Source organism: Trichosurus vulpecula, chromosome 9 (genome assembly GCF_011100635.1).
Source record: "Trichosurus vulpecula isolate mTriVul1 chromosome 9, mTriVul1.pri, whole genome shotgun sequence".
NCBI classification, from domain to species: Eukaryota; Metazoa; Chordata; class Mammalia; order Diprotodontia; family Phalangeridae; genus Trichosurus; species Trichosurus vulpecula.
Window position 1 is genome coordinate 96,775,809 of NC_050581.1, and position 18,031 is coordinate 96,793,839.

At 37.6% G+C, this 18,031-nt stretch overlaps 1 protein-coding gene across 1 annotated transcript in view; it reads right to left on the minus strand.

Moving 5' to 3' along the window:
- The window catches only part of TTC39B (tetratricopeptide repeat domain 39B), a 145,480-nt gene that overhangs the window by 20,689 nt on the left and 106,760 nt on the right, over nucleotides 1–18,031 (minus strand). Inside the window, exons 9-16 of the mRNA XM_036738064.1 lie at nucleotides 17,412–17,477; nucleotides 16,322–16,430; nucleotides 15,509–15,576; nucleotides 15,357–15,416; nucleotides 14,143–14,304; nucleotides 13,503–13,594; nucleotides 9,731–9,854; nucleotides 2,513–2,624 (exon numbers count right to left, since the gene is read on the minus strand). Coding sequence (XP_036593959.1) covers nucleotides 2,513–2,624; nucleotides 9,731–9,854; nucleotides 13,503–13,594; nucleotides 14,143–14,304; nucleotides 15,357–15,416; nucleotides 15,509–15,576; nucleotides 16,322–16,430; nucleotides 17,412–17,477 — 793 coding nt within the window. The remainder of the gene's footprint in view (nucleotides 1–2,512; nucleotides 2,625–9,730; nucleotides 9,855–13,502; nucleotides 13,595–14,142; nucleotides 14,305–15,356; nucleotides 15,417–15,508; nucleotides 15,577–16,321; nucleotides 16,431–17,411; nucleotides 17,478–18,031) is intronic.

The following is an 18,031-nucleotide window of genomic DNA, read 5'->3' on the forward strand; positions in this document are numbered from 1 at the left end:
TGCCTTCTTTGTCCAAGTTGCTGATTTTTTTTTAAATGCTGACTAGCAGAGAGCTTTGGAACCACATCACTAGAAAATTTAGAATAATTAGAAATTTTACTACAGATTAACAATACATTAATCAGCATTTTTTCCAGCATTGTTATTCAATTAGCTTCAAATCTACCAAAGTGAATGTAGTCTGCATTTGTTCATCTTATTCACAAGGATACCATGAAAGCTACCACCAAATACCTTGCCGAAATTAAATAATATACATCTCTATGAAGGTCCTCTGATCTACCAAGCATATGATGCTATAAAAAAAGGAAATATTTTGATTTATTGTTCTCAGTGAATCTATACTGATTCTCATCATCACTGCTTTTTTTCTTTTCTAAGTGTTATGATCTAATATTCCACTCTATCATTTTGCTAAGCATCAACATTAACTTCACCAGTCTATCCCATAATCTTAAATTTATTTACAGTATACATTAACCAAGGTAAATGATTCATCCAGAATTATTTTACCATTAATAGAGGGAAAATGTAATCTATAAACAGGTAGCAGTAATTTTAGGAGTGATAAAAATTCTTTCACAATCTGACCCCACCTCCTCCTCACCTTTCTGGTGTTCTTACACTTTACTCATCCCCACTATTCTGTGATCCAGTGACAGTGACCTCTTTCCTGTACCTCAAACAAGCCATTCCAATTCAATTCCAGGCATTTCCACTGCCTGACCCCCAAACCTGGAATGCTCTCCTTCCTCATCCTCCCCTCTTGGCTTCTCTGGCTTCCTTTAAGTCTCAGCTGAAGTCCCACATTCTACAAGAAGCCTTTCCCAGTTATCCTTAATCTTAATGCTTCTCTTCCCTGAGATTATCTCTTATTTATAGTGTGTGTGTGTGGGGGGGGGGGTGTATTTGCCTGTTGTTTCCCCCATCATTGAGCAGAAACTGTCTTTTGCCTTTCTTTGTACCCAAGTGCTAAAGCACAGTACCTGGCACATAGTAGGTGTTTGGTAAAAGCTTACTGACTGATTAGAATTTTTTTAAATGTGCCTCATGTTGAAGAATTAATTTAGCACTCTACATTTTCTTGGTTTAACCAAGACACCTTTATTACTTGTGCACATAAAGTGAGAAATTGGAACACTGACACTCAAGTAGTCTCATAAATTGCTCTTCCCCCAAACAGAATCTGGCTAATCAATTTACAGTCTTACAAGTGGGTTGAGAAGACAAAGAATAAATTGGGGAAAGTACAGAATTATAAGAAGAATGGGGCACAATACAACGCTAAGACCTAGAAGTACAAAGTTAGGGGATCAGTGAAGGCATAGATAGCAGAGCAGTGACTGTTTTGTGACTGTAACATTCAAGGAAAAGCTCTACAAATAGAGCAGATGTTGTCCATCCACTGTCCTGCCTAGAAGAGGCATGGTCTCCCATGAGAACACATTTCCCCATAGTTTCTTCATGTTAGCAATGCCTAGTCTACCCCATGGGCTTTTTCAGTGATGTCAGTCCTTCCAGAAGCACAACAAAATCAGATGGGCCATGGCTCCTAGTTACATACTTAGTATCAAAGGAGAGATAAGAGTGAGAAAACACACTAGCTTTCCATTTTGATTTGGTTCATGCAGTTTAAGATTGAGAAAAGCATCTGAACTGAATTCTTATCCATCAGACAAAAAGCTACATTTATTACTGTCTATCAAAATAGAACCTATTTCTACTTAGTTGGTAACTTTTTCCATTCGAGGAAATTATAAAATGAAATTTGGACCAAATCAAAGTGTCACCTCAGAGATCCTCAAGGGTCTTTGTTCTTTACCATCTAAGAAGTCTCACTTGACAGATTGCAATTCAGCTCTAATCTATAAATCATGATTTTTTTTTCCCAACAATTTCTCGAATTTTGTGATTTTTACTATCGTTGATAGAGACCATTTCAATAAAATCTTATTTCCAAGTGATATCTAGCCACCTACCTAAGTAGTGATGCTGTTAGAGCAGCCTTAGTATTTATGGTAACTCCTTTACTTTGGTAGCATCAAAATGATTTGGAGGCTGTTAGAATGTGAAGGAAATAACCCATGGAATTTATCAAAGGCAACTCCTTAAGACATGGAATTAGTTTAGAATAGGTAACTTTCCTCCCAAAGTGGGGAAACATTTAAATTTTGATAAGATCTCAATTTGGAAACAAACATTTCCCCTTTGCATTTCAGAAATCCAAGATTCTCTAACAGGCCCCAACAAGATTTCATGGAAATCACAGACAATCAGAATCTAGGTTAAAGCAAATTTGCCTGGTGGTGCTCTAACACAGCCAACAATTGCTCCATGTAATTCATATGACGCAGAATCTTACGGAGAACTTCACTTCAATTTCCTCTCTTCTCTCCCAATGTTTATCTATGACATTTATGAATTAAAATCATTGGGAAATGAGCTAGAAGGACAAGTGGGAAAGATAGAAAGAAAGAGATACAGCTTTCATGTTCTTACCTTTCATACTTACTTGTTTCATTTTGTAAAGTTGTTTCTGCTTTTTCGATGGTGATCAAGAGATTTTCTGTGAGGTCAGGTCTTTTGCCCACTACTGTAAAACCGTTCCAGATGTACATCATTTCCTAGAGGGGGGAAGAAGGCAAAGGAGCAAAAATGATATTTAACTAATCTTATATAATAAATGATTCCGTATAATCTGGATTTGTGTTGATGATTTTTAACACATTTTAAAAATGTATGCCTGTTGTTTATATAAAATGTTTCCAAGAAATTCACTGAAATGAACATTAGGAATATTTTATTGGGCTCATGTTCTTTTATATCATTAAAACATGTTGCAGCCCAGTAATGTAATCCAATATGTAGAAAACTAGTTTATTTAAAGACCATATGGCTAAATGACAGCTCCTGAAAATGTAAACTAATGCTCTCTCACTGCAGGTTACATTTAATAGGCCAAGAGATGAAAATTTTTTCTGACAAAGAACAAATGAGCTTATTCCTGGAAACATTTCCTTTTTTTATCTGAGAATACTTGAAGGACATAAATGTTAGGCAGGAAAAAAAACTAAAGAAAAAAATGTAACATATTCTCTGAAAAGATTTAAAATTGAGACGCAATAAATTGGAAAAGAGGCTTTTGAGGAAAACAGCAGGAAAAAAATCATCTTCACTTACAGCACTGAAAATTAAACTAAATTCAACTCAAAAAATTATTTCAGAGACAATAATTATGCATATCTAATACAGCAAGTAGTACTTCGTATGCTATGGCTGGTGCACTATAATTTTATAAAACAGGGAAAGTTACAAATAAACAGCTTTTGTCAGAAACTGAATAAAGACCAACTTCTTCCAGGGAATAGCGTAGAGTCAGGATGCCTTCATTCCAATCTCCTACACTATTTCCTCTCCAAACCTGCAGTAGGATGTTTGGGGTACTGCATCTAGGCAGATTCATTTATATCACTCAACCAATCAACAAGCATCCACTAGTTCCTTACTGCTATAGGAACACATTTTGGAAAGACTGTACACAAAAAAACACTGAAATAAATGTACCGGTTGGTAATTAACACACAGGTAAACAGCATATTCTGCACAAATCAATTAACTTTTCATTGCCCATAGGCAAGTCTCAGACTATAAATTGCAAAGGGGTCCTACACCACAGGGCTAAATATGAATTTCAAATCAAGCAAAAGGCCCAGATTTCTGTACATGTTGCCTGGGGGTCTCATGTTTTCATTGTAAAATGAAGGGGACTAAACCAGATGACTTCTGAAGTCCCTTCATGTTTCAATTCTGCATCTTCTGACTTAGCCCTCAAGTACCATGAATAGCTGAGGTTTTTCTGTAGCTACTTTCTAGTCATAATTTGTGATCAAGCTATGTATATAAAGAATATGAAAGCAACAAGCAAGTGATTTTTTAAATGTCAAAAGTCAAACTTTTTAGATGAGTTCATACCTCTAATTCAGTTATGCAAGATCAAGAGGGAAAAAAATCTGGCACCTGTGAGCAGCCACAGGGGTTACAACAGCTAAAGAAAGAGCAGAAGAGATCTAGTAGAAGACAGGGGTGCTCCCTATTCCTGCCCCCAGGTTTGGCAAGGGGAATGGCCACTAAGATGAACTAAAAAAGGAAGGAGAGCATAAATGGAACAAAATTGAACAAAAGTAATTTAGCTTCAGGACTGGATCACAATTCAAGCTTGCTGATACTTCTGAGGTCATCTAGTTTAACAACTCCCACCCCGCCCCCATTCTACAATGAAAACCTGAGACCCAGAGGCCATGTGACTTTCCCAAGTCATCTAGGCAAAGCCAGGATTTGAACACAGATTCTAAGATTCCAGGTACAAAACTCTGAGCATTATGGTTAATTTTAAATTTCAGATTTAGGCCTGGGTATACAACTCCTCTGCATTTAAGTAGGAAAGATGCTGATTTCAAATGCAGAGCTGTAGCCATCACTCCATACTTCTCTTCTTACGATGTTGGGAAGGTACTGTATTACAATGTAAAGACCTGGGTTTGAATCCTGGCCCTGCTACTTATCTGCCTGAACAAATCCACTAACCTTTATTGGACCTTAGTTTCCTCATTTATAAAATAAGGGTTTTAGAGGACTGGATTACCTCTAAGGAAAGAAAGGAAAGAAATTATTTGAACAGTGAAACTACTTTATATTCAAACTCCTGACAGAAGTATACACCACTAAGAACCATCCTGAAATTCTATCGTACTACTGTCTTTTTTAATAGTACCATTTTTTAAAATATCTAGAGAGGACTGCATGTGCCATTCCAGCTAACCTTTTTAATACCCCTTCAGAGTACAATAGGAACAAGTAATTCTCATCACACACCCACACACAAACACACCCCTGATAATCAAAAAAAAAAAATCCATCTACTGGAACAGAGGAACATCATCAGAAATTCATGTGTGTGCTGCTGAACTTTGTACAATTAAAAATACTAATTATTTCAAGAATTATAGTTTGATACTAAAATATTGCAGAGGTGAGTAGACCCTAATGGCCCTCCCCCACCAAAAGACCATTTCTTCATTATTTTAAGGAGAATAAAGGATGTTTCTCTCAACAGCCCTGTTAATGGGGTAGTGCAAATCTCACCCTTCTTCCACAATAGTGAATGAAGGCAGTAAAACCTAGGAAGTACCTGGGTCTCAAATCCTCACCCAGTCCTCAAGTGCTAATGGAGCACAAGCTCTAGCAGGTCCAGTCAAGCTGGATACAGTTAAAGTTGGGACCCAGTGATAAACAATGTGTCTGTCATCTGAGGGCCAGCATCAAGGTGGTTGTAGGGTAATGAATTTTTTTCATTATAGCAACTCTCTAAGCCCATCGACTAAGTCATACAAGTGCTTCAATCTGTCAGTGGAAAGAGAACCTACACAAATGAAATCACAGATCACTGGAATTAGTATCATATAGATAATGAAACTGAGATCCCAAGAGATCAATTGGTTAACCCAAGGTTACAAGGAGATGTTAAGAGTTGGGACTGGAGCCTGGTCTTCCTAACTCCAAGAACAGCACTCTACCTTTCAACGACACCATGCAATGACTAATTTGTGTTAGTTGATTAAGTGGAAATGACTTAGCTGAAAATCTCAGGCAGCCTGTACTCCTGGGACCAGGAAAGCCAAATGTTGGATGATGAAGTACTACAATATTATGCCGTTCCTGTGAAGGCCATGCCAAAAATCTAACCATTCATATTTTCAATGCTGATGTTAAGGAAGAAGTAAGAATGTGTCATTAAGGGGGACAGAGCCAAGATGGCAGCTGGAAAGCAGGGACTTGCTTAAGCTCCCCTCCCAGGTCCCTCCAAACACCTATAAAAATGGCTCTGAACAAATTCTAGAACTGCAGAGCCCACAAAATAGCACAGGGAAGCAGGGCTCCATCCCAGCCTGGATGGTCACCGGGAAGGGCCTATCGCATGGAGCTGGGAGTGGAGCAAAGCAGAGCCCAGCATGGGCCACGCTAAGACCAACCAGACCAGGAGCCGGGGCAGAACAGGCACAGCGCCCTGAATCAGTGAGCTGTGGCAGTTACCAGACTTGTCAACCCACAAATGCCAAAGACAACAGAGAAGGTTAGTGGGAAAAGCTGCTGGGACAGAGTGAAAGGAGTTCAAGGTTGGCCCACCCACAGCAGCACAGCCCCTCAAGCTTTGGACAAAGTACTCTCTACTCTACAAGCAGTCATACCCTGACAAAAAGCTCAAAGGTCAAGTAGTTGGCTGGGAACATGAACAGGCAGCAAAAACGGTCTCAGATTCAGACTCAGACTTTGGAATATTTCTTTGGAGACAAAGAAGACCAAAACATACTGCCAGAAGAAGTCAACAAAGTCAAAGAGCCTACATCAAAAGACTCCAAGAAAAATATGAACTGATCTCAGGCCATGGAGAGCTCAAAAAGGATTTGGAAAAGCAAGAAAGAGAAGTAGAGGAAAACTGGGAAAAGGAATGAGAGTGACGTGATAAAACCATGAAAAACAAGTCAATGACTTGCTAAAAGAGACCCAAAAAAATACTGAAGAAAATAACACCTTAAAAAATAGACTAAGTCGATTCTTGCTGGCTACTGGAGCGGCGCGGGTACCGGCAAGATGGGCAAGTGCCACAGGCTCCGCACGGCTCGGAAGCTGCGCAGCCACCATCGGGACCAGAAGTAGCACGACAAGCAATACAAGAGGCCCACCTGGGCATGGCGCTCAAGGCCAACCCCTTCGGGGGCGCTTCGCACGCCAAAGGCATCGTCCTGGAGAAAGTGGGTGTGGAGGCTAAGCAGCCCAATTCTGCCATCAGGAAGTGTGTGAGAATCCAGCTGATCAAGAACGGCAAGAAAATCACAGCCTTTGTTCCAAATGATGCCAGCTTGAACTTTATTGAGGAAAATGAAGTGTTAGTGGCTGGCTTTGGCTGAAAGGGCCATGCTGTCGGTGATATTCCTGGAGTCCGCTTCAAAGTTGTAAAAGTAGCCAATGTTTCTCTTCTGGCCTTGTAAAAAGGCAAGAAGGAAAGACCAAGATCATAAAGTGATCCTTACAATAAATTTTTTCATTTAAAAAAAAAATAGACTAACTCAAATGGCAAAAGAGCTCCAAAAAGCCAGTAAGGAGAAGAATGCCTTGAAAGGCAGAATTAGGCAAATGGAAAAGGAGGTCCAAAAGACCACTGAAGAAAATACTACCTTAAAAATTAGATTGGAGCAAGTGGAAGCTAGTGACTTTATGAAAAATCAAGATATTATAAAACAGAACCAAAGGAATGAAAAAATGGAAGACAATGTGAAATATCTCATTGGAAAGACCACTGACCTGGAAAATAGATCCAGGAGAGATCATTTAAAAATTATTGGATTACTTGAAAGCCATGATCAAAAAAAGAGCCTAGATATCATCTTCCAAGAAATTATCAAGGAAAACTGCCCTGATATTCCAGACCCAGAGGGTAAAATAGAAACTGAAAGAATCCACAATCACCTCCTCAAAAAGATCCCAAAAAGAAAACTCCTAGGAATATTGTCACCAAATTCCAGAGCTCCCAGATCAAGGAGAAAATACTGCAAGCATCTAGAAAGAAACAATATGAGTATTGTGGAAACACAATCAGGATAACACAAGTCTAGCAGCTTCTACATTAAAGGATCAAAGGGCTTGGAATATGATATTCTGGAGGTCAATGGAGCTCGGATTAAAACCAAAAATCACCTACCCAGCAAAACTGAGTATAATGTTCCAAGGCAAAATATAGACTTTCAATAAAATAGAGGACTTTCAAGACTTCTCTGAAAAGACCAGGGCTGAATAGGAAATTTGACTTTCAAACACAAGAATCAAGAGAAGCATGACAAGGTAAACAAGAAAGAGAAATCATAAGGGACTTACTAAAGTTGAACTGTTTTGTTTACATTCCTATATGGAAAGATGATGTGTGTAATTCATGAGACCTTTCTCAGTATTAGGGTACTTGAAGGGAATATACATATATACATATATATATAGACAGAGGGCACAGGGTGAGTTGAATATGAAGGAATGATATCTAAAAAATAAAATCAAATTAAGGGATGAGAGAGGAATATATTGAGAGAAGGAGAAAGGGAGAGATAGAATGGGGTAAATTATCTCACATAAAAGTGGCAAAAAAAAAAGCAGTTCTGTTGGAAGGGAAGAAGGGGCAGGTGAGGGGGAATGAGTGAATCTTGCTCTCATAGGATTTGACCTGAGGAGGGAATGACATACACACTCAATTGGGTATCTTACCCCACAAGAAAGAAGGAGGAAGGAGATAAAAAAGGGGGGACGATAGAAGCAAGGGCAGATGGGGGAGGAGGTAATCAAAAGCAAACACTTTTCAAAAGGGGCAGGGTCAAGGGAGAAAATTGAATAGAGGGGGATAGGATAGGAAGGAGCAAAATATAGTTAGTTTTTCACAACATGTGTATTGTGGAAGGGTTTTGCATAATGATACACATGTGGCCTATGTTGAATTGCTTGCCTTTTTAGGGAGGGTGGGGGTGGGGAGGGAAGAGGGGAGAGAATTTGCAACTCAAAGTTTTAAAAGCAGATGTTCAAAAAAAAAAGTAGTTTTTGCATGCAACTGGGAAATAAGATATACAGGCAGTGGGGCATAGAAATCTATCTTGCCCTACAAGACAGTAAGGGAAAAGAGGATGGCGGGGGCGGGAGTGGGGTGACAGAAGGGAGGGCTGACTGGGGAAGCGGGCAATCAGAGTACATGCCATCTTGGAGTGGGGGGGAGGGCAGAAATGGAGAGAAAATTTGTAATTCAAAATCTTGTGGAAATCAATGCTAAAAACTAATAATATAAAATAAATAATAAAATATAAAAAAAAGAAAAACTATTCATCTTTGTTACTGATCTTCTGAAATTAGAGAACCTGAGGCTGAATCTTCCATTCAGCTACTTCCTGTATAATGCTAAGTCATTTAATATCATCAATATCCTTATCTGTAAAGCAATGATACTGACACCTGAGTATAGTCCAGAGGCCTGCTGTGAGGAAGTCCTTTGTGAACCTTAATTCACACCTATATTGTAACTCATGATCATCTTTACAGATGTTAAAAATTAAGAGGGGTACTCAATTCTATGTGATTTAATTTATACACCTCAAATAGCTGCCAAAGTAATACACAAAGGACAGACTAAATAAAAAAGGAAAAAAGTACAGATCAGATACAACTTTCTTAGAAAATTCTACCAGCCAGATAAACTGTATACATTTAAATTTACAAGAGATAATCTAGAGGCTTAAAACTAAGCTCAGGGAGAAAAGATTTCCCATTACAATTCCCAGGATAAAAATAAAACCACAGGGCCTAAACTCAGTACTACTGCTAATGGCTGGCATTTCTCCATTTTTTTTTTGGTGTGTGCAATTTAACTCCTCACAAAAACTAAAGCTGTAAAGCTACAAGTGATAATTTTGTGATGAGAAATTTCTTTTGAGGAGTAACTTCCATTAAGAAAATCCCTGCATTTTTTCTTAAGAGAAAAAAAAAAACCTGAATGTAAATGTTCAAGTTACAGGAATCATTTATAAATGTATGAAATTGAATAGAATTGCTAGGCAAAAATTAGATGGAAAGTGGTTTTTGCTACCACTAAGATACCAATTTATTCTAGTCTTCAAACACATGAAAAGAAATAGAGAGGGCTTACCAGAGCAGGTAAGATCAGCTTTACAGGAAAGGCCGTACTAGAATAACGCCGGGACTTCCTCACTGCAAATTTCTCCATTGGGATAGATTTCCCAGCAATTCTCTGCTTCAAGCCTTCCACTTGCCTGTAATAAATCCCAGCCCACAAACAAAACAAAGAAGAAAAGACAAGTTAAAAAAACAGATATCTGCACATCTATGTGCTATCAGTTTACTTAATGTGTTAAGGTCTCTAATATTAAAAGCAGTTTTACAGGTAGCAATCTGCTGATGAGTTCATAAAAAGTAGTAATTTCTACAAGGTTCAAAAAATGATTCCAAATTTTCTTTATTTGACTACATATGTGTCATGAGAAGAGAGGGAATTAGCATGCTACCAGATCTTCTGTATTCTCCAGCAAAGCTGATAAAGATTTGTAGAATAAAGCAGCTCAAAACTAATTTAAGCACAAGTCATTTATTATCTATCATTATCTATTTCGTCCACATCAATCAATCTTAAGGAAATGAGGGCCTCTGGAAAGGCAGAATGTGCATATTCAGCCTCTCAAAGTGACAAATCATTTTCTCATTCTATAAAAGATGCCATGGAATAAACAGGATCACTCAAATGAAGACAGAAAGGATGGTCTTGGGAGATTCTTTTTTACTTTTCAATTTCTCTTTCACATTACCTTCACCTCCTCAGCATGTGCTTTTCACTTATCTCATGATTTACTTGCTGGCTTCCCCATAAGAAAGTACATTCCTTGAAGACAGGGGCTGCTTTCTGCTGTCCTCCATACCCTGCCAAGGCTCAGCAGAGGGCGTGACACAGAGGAAGAATGGGGTGGCTGCTTGTTTGGCTTCAATACTCCCTAGGGTAGGTACTCCTTCCACTGTTGCAATTTCTCTCTAGCTTAGTATCTGGCTGAGAGCTGCTCTGGCTACAAGATTCATCACCCTGAAGTCATCCTGGTGATGAGCCTGGACAGACCTTAACTATAATGGCAAAGCCTTGGAAAACACAGACCCAGAGTGGAGGGGATGAAGTGAAGCAGGCATGATGATGCATTGTTGGTGGAGGGAATTTGTCCAGTCATTCCAGAGAGCAATTTGGAACTATGCTCAAAATGTTACATGCATGCTCTCTGACCCAGAGATAGCACTACTAGACCTATACCCCAAGGAGACCAAAGAAAGAACGTCCTATATCACAAAAATGTTTATAACGACTGTCTTGTAGTAGCAAAGACCTAAAAACTAAGGGGGAGGGGAGAATGATAGGGGGAGAGGAATGTCTATCAATTGAAGGGCTGAACAAATTAGGGTATATGAATACAATGGAATACTACAGTGCTTTAAGAAATTAAGAAAGAGAATTTCAGAGAACCCTAAGAAGACCCGCACGAACTGATAAAGTCTTTAGAGAGCAGAACCAGGAAAATGATTAGTATTATATAACATCAATATTATAAACATGAACAATTTTGAAAGACTGCCTTTAAGAACTCTTAACAATACAATGATTTACCGTGATTAGGAAGGAACAAAGATAAAGAATTCTGTTCATCTCATAACAGAGAAGTGACAGATTAATATGCACAATGAGACACACATTTTCATATGTGGCCAATGTGGGATTTTTTTGTTTGACTACGCTGTACTTACATGGTACAAAAGATTTTTATGGAGTACTAACACAAGGCAAGCGCTCACATGGAGGGTAGAAGAAGTGATACAAGGATACTCTTAAGGTCTCTCTGAAGAACTTGGAATTGATTTCATAACATGAGAGACACGGGCAAAGGACCGCCCAACATGGCATGCCCACATTAAGGAAGGCACCATGCTCTATGAGCAAAACAGAATTGTAGTCACTCAAAGAAATATGAGATGTGCAAATTTAGAGACATCTCCACCCCAAATGTTCATGTGTATTATTTGTGCCTGACCTATGGTAGAGCCTTCTGAGCTCACATTGGTTTGACCAGCCACAGTTGGACACTATACCTTGATCCCAACATAATGATGTCATTTTGATCCTCTTCAAGAACAAATGATGATAACCAATGTTACGAGGGTTTTATATTTCTTTCTCTCCCCTCCAGTAGAATGGAGGGAAGATGGGAGTCAGAAAAAATAGATACTAGATAAGTGGATGAAAAGTTATTGAAAATTTTTTTAAATAAATAAAGAAAAGAAAATGCAGAGTTAAGCTCAGTGTTACGATAGGGCACTAAAGGAAGACAGTGTAGAGAGAGTATTCCATGGTCTTAAAAAATAATCACAAAAACTTTTTTTAATGCTTTACCTGGAGCAACTTAAAGCCCAATATAAGAATCAATTTCATTTTATTGATCTGATTCTGAGTCACTGGCAGCTGTGTGTACAATAAGCTATATAAGCAAGCTCCAGCAGTTCCTACAAGTTGGAAAGAATTTGAGAAAGGACCCAAGATTGGATTCCATGTGTGTGCTATATGAAGACCAGCCTAGGCTAAGCTGGAAGAGGTTAATCACCAGATTAGATGGAGGATGATGATTTTTCCAACACATTAATTCTCACGGACCACCTAAAATACCTAGTAAGAATGTGATCTGTATAAGCAGAAGGAAGACCCACACTGATGAAACAAAAATCCCCAAAATACTTGAGTAAAAATACAATCATCTAGGAAACAATCTGTTAGTAATCACATGAAAAAGTGTTCAAATTCACCCATAATCTGAGAAATGCAACTCAAGACAACTTTAGGATATCAGCATATACATGAGTACGACAAAAATAATAATGATGATAATCAATGCTAACGCTGGCAGGCCTGCAGGCAAACAGGCCCCAGAATTAGTACAAGGAAAGAATGTGGATTTGAAGCAGACCATCACGGTTTAAGTTCTGGCTCTGTAATTTACTGCCTATACAAATTTGAGCAAGATATTCACCTGCTCATCTACAAAATAAAGGGTTTGGACTACATGACTTGTCAAGACCCTTCTAGTTCTAAATCTATAATCTCATGATGTGCTATTAGAGGAACCACAAATAAGAATCACAAAACTGAAAGGACCAGACCTAGAAATTCCATTGCTAGGATTCTACAGCAAAAACCAAATCAAAAGAGAATAAAAAAGGACCCGCATGCACAAAAATATGAAGATGTACTTCCTTTGTAATAGCAAAAATAGCTGAATAATGGAATGGAATGTTATGGTGCTATAACTTATTAGCCATGTGACCCTAGGCAAATCATTTAATTCTGTTTGCCTCAGCTTCCTTAACTAAAAAGTGAGTGGGAGAAGGAAATGGCAAACCATTCCAGTATCTTTGCCAAAAAAAAAAAAAAACCCCAAACGGGGTGACGAATAGTCAGATATGACTGTAATGATTCAACAACAAAATTAAAATGATGACCATAAAGCATACAAGGAAACACAAAAAGATGTACATGAGGTGATACAAAGTGAAACCAGCCTAACTGGAACTACCTATGTAACGCTCTCTACAACCACAGAAAGTAAAAAAAGAAGGAAAACAAGGCTAAAGGCAGGAGAGAATCCAACAGCCCTATTGGGATTCAGAACACAAACATTTTGATTCTTTGGATTTCTTTGGTTTTTCTTCGGTCAAGGCTAAAGGTTTAGAGTAAGATGTTGTTTACTGAACCAAAGAGGTTAGGGGTTCCTGCTCCAAATGAAGGACTGTCCTAGAAAGAGGAGAAAAATCACTGGTAATGACAGATAGGGCCTGCCCTTACAAGTGGCCTCCTGTTGAAATGATAATATCCTCTTTACCTAAACAGAGACACAATATTCTCTCCAGTGGGCTTCACCTCTTCATCTGGGAGCATACTCAAAATTGCAGCTTTCTGAAACACATATATTGCCTTTAAAGAAAAGAAAAAGAAGCCAATTTTAATGCAACCCTAAATTCCTAGCATTTCTACAACATTGCATTTCAAGAATGATGTGAAAATTTTCCAGAAGCTACATGGAAATAATAAGACTATCAGGAAATTTTAAAATAGCACCAAATGAGAAATATGACCAGTTTCAACAGACTCTGCTAAACCAATAATTTTTCTAAAATACAAATAACAGTTCACTTCAGTGAAAAACATAGAGATTAATGAGTTATCATGACACGAATGCTCCCAACCATTCATAAAGTTTCTTTTAAAGACAATCAACTCTTTCTGTAATGATGAGAAAATGCAGGAGGTAGAGCTAGGAAGAATTCCCAGGTATTTTGACTCCATGGCCAGTAAGCACTCTTTCTACCATTCCATGCCTGGTTCTCAATAATTATCTGCAATTGTATCAACTCCATGTGGTGGAGCTACGATTTTACACACTACTCAACTGAATTATGTTCAACCAAACAAAAGGACACACTGTGATTCTCCTGAGAGCTGAGTGCACTCATTCTCCTTACCTTGGACCATCTACTTTCTTTGCAAAGCAGATCTGCATAATGATATGCCTTAAGCCATTCTTGCTGGAATGTATAACACCACATCAGCTCCCAGTAACAGAGGTGATGAATCTGTTTCCATTCTTCCTGAGATTTAATACAGTTTTGGAATATCACCTGTGCCTACAATTAAATGTTATAAATCTGATCATGTAGATATCAGACAAGAATATAAATAATAAATGGGAAAAGTCATACATTTTGTGCAAAAAGAACAAAACTACCACTCATTTAATCATTCAATAATACAACAGCTTCCTTTCTTTAAGTGAAACAATATAGCTAAGTACTATTTTTTAAATTAAACTTTATCTTTTCAATCAGCAAAAATCTGCCTTCTGTCACCCTCCACCCACAATTGAGAAAGGGAGAAAAACAAAATCCCTGATACAAACAGATATAGTCAAGCAAAATAAATTTCCTCATTGGCCATGTCTGAAAAAAACCTTATACTATGTCTGACTCTGCACTGAGTCTTTCACCTCTCTATCAGGAGTTGGGTAGCAGGTTTTATATGAGCTCTCTGGAATTGCAGATGGTCACTACACTGATCAGAGTCCCTAAGTCTTTCAAAGTTGTTTGTCTTTATAATATTACTGTTACTGCATAAATTGTTTGCTTAGTAGAGCTCAGTTCACTCTGAACCAAATCATATATGTCTTTCCAGGTTTCTCTGAAACCAACTCTTTCATTATTTCTTACGGCAGGATAGAGTCCATCACAATCACACAGCATGACTTTTTCAGTCATTCACCAATTAATGGGCACTCTCTCAGTTTCCAATTCTTTGTCACCACAAAAAGAGTCATAAATGTTTTTGTACATCTTTAGTCAAGACTTCATTTTGCTTAGGCCTAATTCCTCCTTAATCTACCCTCCCTCTTGTTCCCCCTTCTCCCTTCTCCTGTTTGCCTCCTGTCTCTTTTGTGAAATCTATGTCTATACCTGTGTACATGTACTCCTATGCTTCTTATCCTGAGGTGATCATCAAAAGTGTTCCTAACACACACACACACACACACACACACACACACTTTCTCTCCCTCTCTCACTCTCTCTCTCTCTCTCACTCACACACACACACACACACACACACACACACACACAGTGGCAAAAAAAAATGTCAAAGAAAAACTAACTACAAAAGTAATGAAATACAATATAAAATTAATTACCTTTTCAAAATTCCCTTTGAGTAGTTCTATTCTTGCAGAATAAAACAAAATTAGAGAGCCCTGGAGAGAAAGAAAAAAAAATCACTGTTCAATAATCCCAGGGCTGGTTAACTAATTGTGACTGGAAAGTACACTAAAAGTACTGGGCATACATTTGGAAACTTCTCGAGATAGGGTTCAAGGAGAGTCTCAGCTTCCTCGATATTGGCTTCTCCTGTGCCTAGAAATTCAACACACAACACACATTAAAAACAACCCTCAGTCTCCAAAGAACACAGTGTGTACTTACAACCTACCCCTCAAACTTTATTACTACAAAGATGTACGCCTAATGAACTGGTAATTTCATGTGAAAGGAGAAAACCTTTATTATTATGTCATATTGGTTTCTATTTGGGAAATAAGAAATATCATTGGACTTCTAGCTCAAGATTTTCTCAAGGTAGAATGACTGAAAGTAAAGTAGGAAGCTGTTCTTAAATTCTAAATCTGATTCCTTTTTGTTTTAATGGCAATCATGACCATCACACCTTCAACCTCACGCTCGTAGCTCTAGTTTAAAAAAAAAAAACCACAACTAGAAATCAAGTGATTAGAAGCAAACAAACACTTTAGCAGAATCGCTTACAAGAAAGGCATGGCATTTATTACTACAAATAAGAGCAAACCAATCTAATCAATCAATCAGTATATATTAAGCATCTACTCTGTGCCAGGTACTATGATAGGCACTGGGGACACAAAAATGAAACAGTCCCTATTTTCAGACTGCATGTGGCTACATGCATATCTGATTCAAACTTAACTGCTTGCTCTCTTGATGTTTTCTAAGTTTTAGTACAAACATAGATCTAACAAGATATATTTATCGGCTATTTCTCTTTACTGACTTTTCTCAATGATTTTCTCTATTCACGAAAAAATAACTGACTTTTGGTAAAGTCAAAATGCAATTTAATCCTTACCAAGGACTAGTGAGACATAAGTATGAAATAAGAGTAAAATCAAACTGCACAGTGTAGACCGCAAACTGGATCCAGAGGCACCTTCTCGCAACTGTATGAGGCCTAGTTCCTGCAGAGAACAAAAATCTAATTATCTGCTCTCTAAAGAGAGGACCATCATTATAAATTACAAGTTATTTCTATTCAAAAATTTTAAAAATATCAATCCCTTCTTTTCTACCACTTTTATAGTTTGCATCAATATTGTTTATAGCTTCCATGACTGTTTAATATGACGATGATGTATTTTTTGTCATTCTCTGACACAAAGAAAATATTCTATGTTTTGTTTTTGAAAGCATAAAGGGAGTGGAACAAGTATTTTATACTAATTGATTTAGCAGTTTCACGGGAGAAAGCCAATATTCATTGCAGAAGAATATTGTTTCCCAGGAAGACATAAACAATATGGATACTAAAGTTACAAAATGCCCTGAGAATTTTGGTAGGGGTGTCCCCCCCTCCCCCACAGATGACAAACAATACAAATAAAGTGATGAAGAAATTAAGACTTATTTAACTAAGTTTCTCTGTGCTTACTTTCTTGAATATATACTTTGTAATGAGGCGACTGTTTTTAACATTTGGATAAGAGGTATGATGTATAAACCAATTACACCCTATAATTCAGGGGGGAAGGGGATCTCTCATTTAGTGTTGCTACACAACATACAAGAACGAAGGTATATTAAGTACTGTTGCCATGCATGTCATATATTGTTTGAAACTTAGAAGCATTTTTGAAATTATTTACCACCTAGAATAGTCTGAAATCAGCATGTTGCCATAGTAATATTATTTTTACATAGGTTTTCTTTAAAAGGGTAAAAGATTAGTTCATGTATTTAATCAATCAAAAATATTTTTCAATCACTTACTACGTACTAGGCACTATGCTAGATGTCATATTGACAACCATGTGTAATTACTGAAAATACGATCAATAACTAACATCCCTTTGACTGATCTTAAAACAAATTGCCAAGATGATGAACCTTATAAAGAAAGGATTTATCTTCCCTTTGAAAATACTTAAAAGTTAAATTTATACCCTGTTGCCAGAAAACCCAATAAATTCTAGTAGTCGGAGAACTCTTGCTGGTAAAAGAGATAACATCTGAAAGAAAAACAAAGTGGACAAAGAAGTGTTAGACAACTGTGAAATGGCAAACAGGTTTCAAAGCCTTTTCATTAACATGAAAAATTAAAATTAAGTGAAGATTAATGAATGTCACCAAGAGAAAAGGCACAGGCAATCAATTACATAAGTAATTCTTTCATGTACTACCAAGAACCTCAAAAAAACATACAAGATCATAAACTTTCCCAAGAGATATTCTCCAACTAGCCTGAATATTAATTCCCTGCCCTCTCATTCTAAGCCCACTTCCAACATGGTTAAAACTGGCTTTCCTGGGTCGATGCAAAGACCTACCAAATACTAAATGGTTCTGTGTATTCTTCTTTAACAGTTTCAGAGCTATCCAAAGTTATAGACAGGGTGTCCCAAAAGTCTTCATGCAGTTTTAATACTTTAATAGCTATAAACTGCACTAAGGCTTTTGGGACCCCCTCTCTATTCAGATATTTAGTCACAATTACCTCTCCTAAATTCTTCACACCCTCCTTAACTCTCTCAATCACTCATTAGCAAAGCAACAACCATTTTAC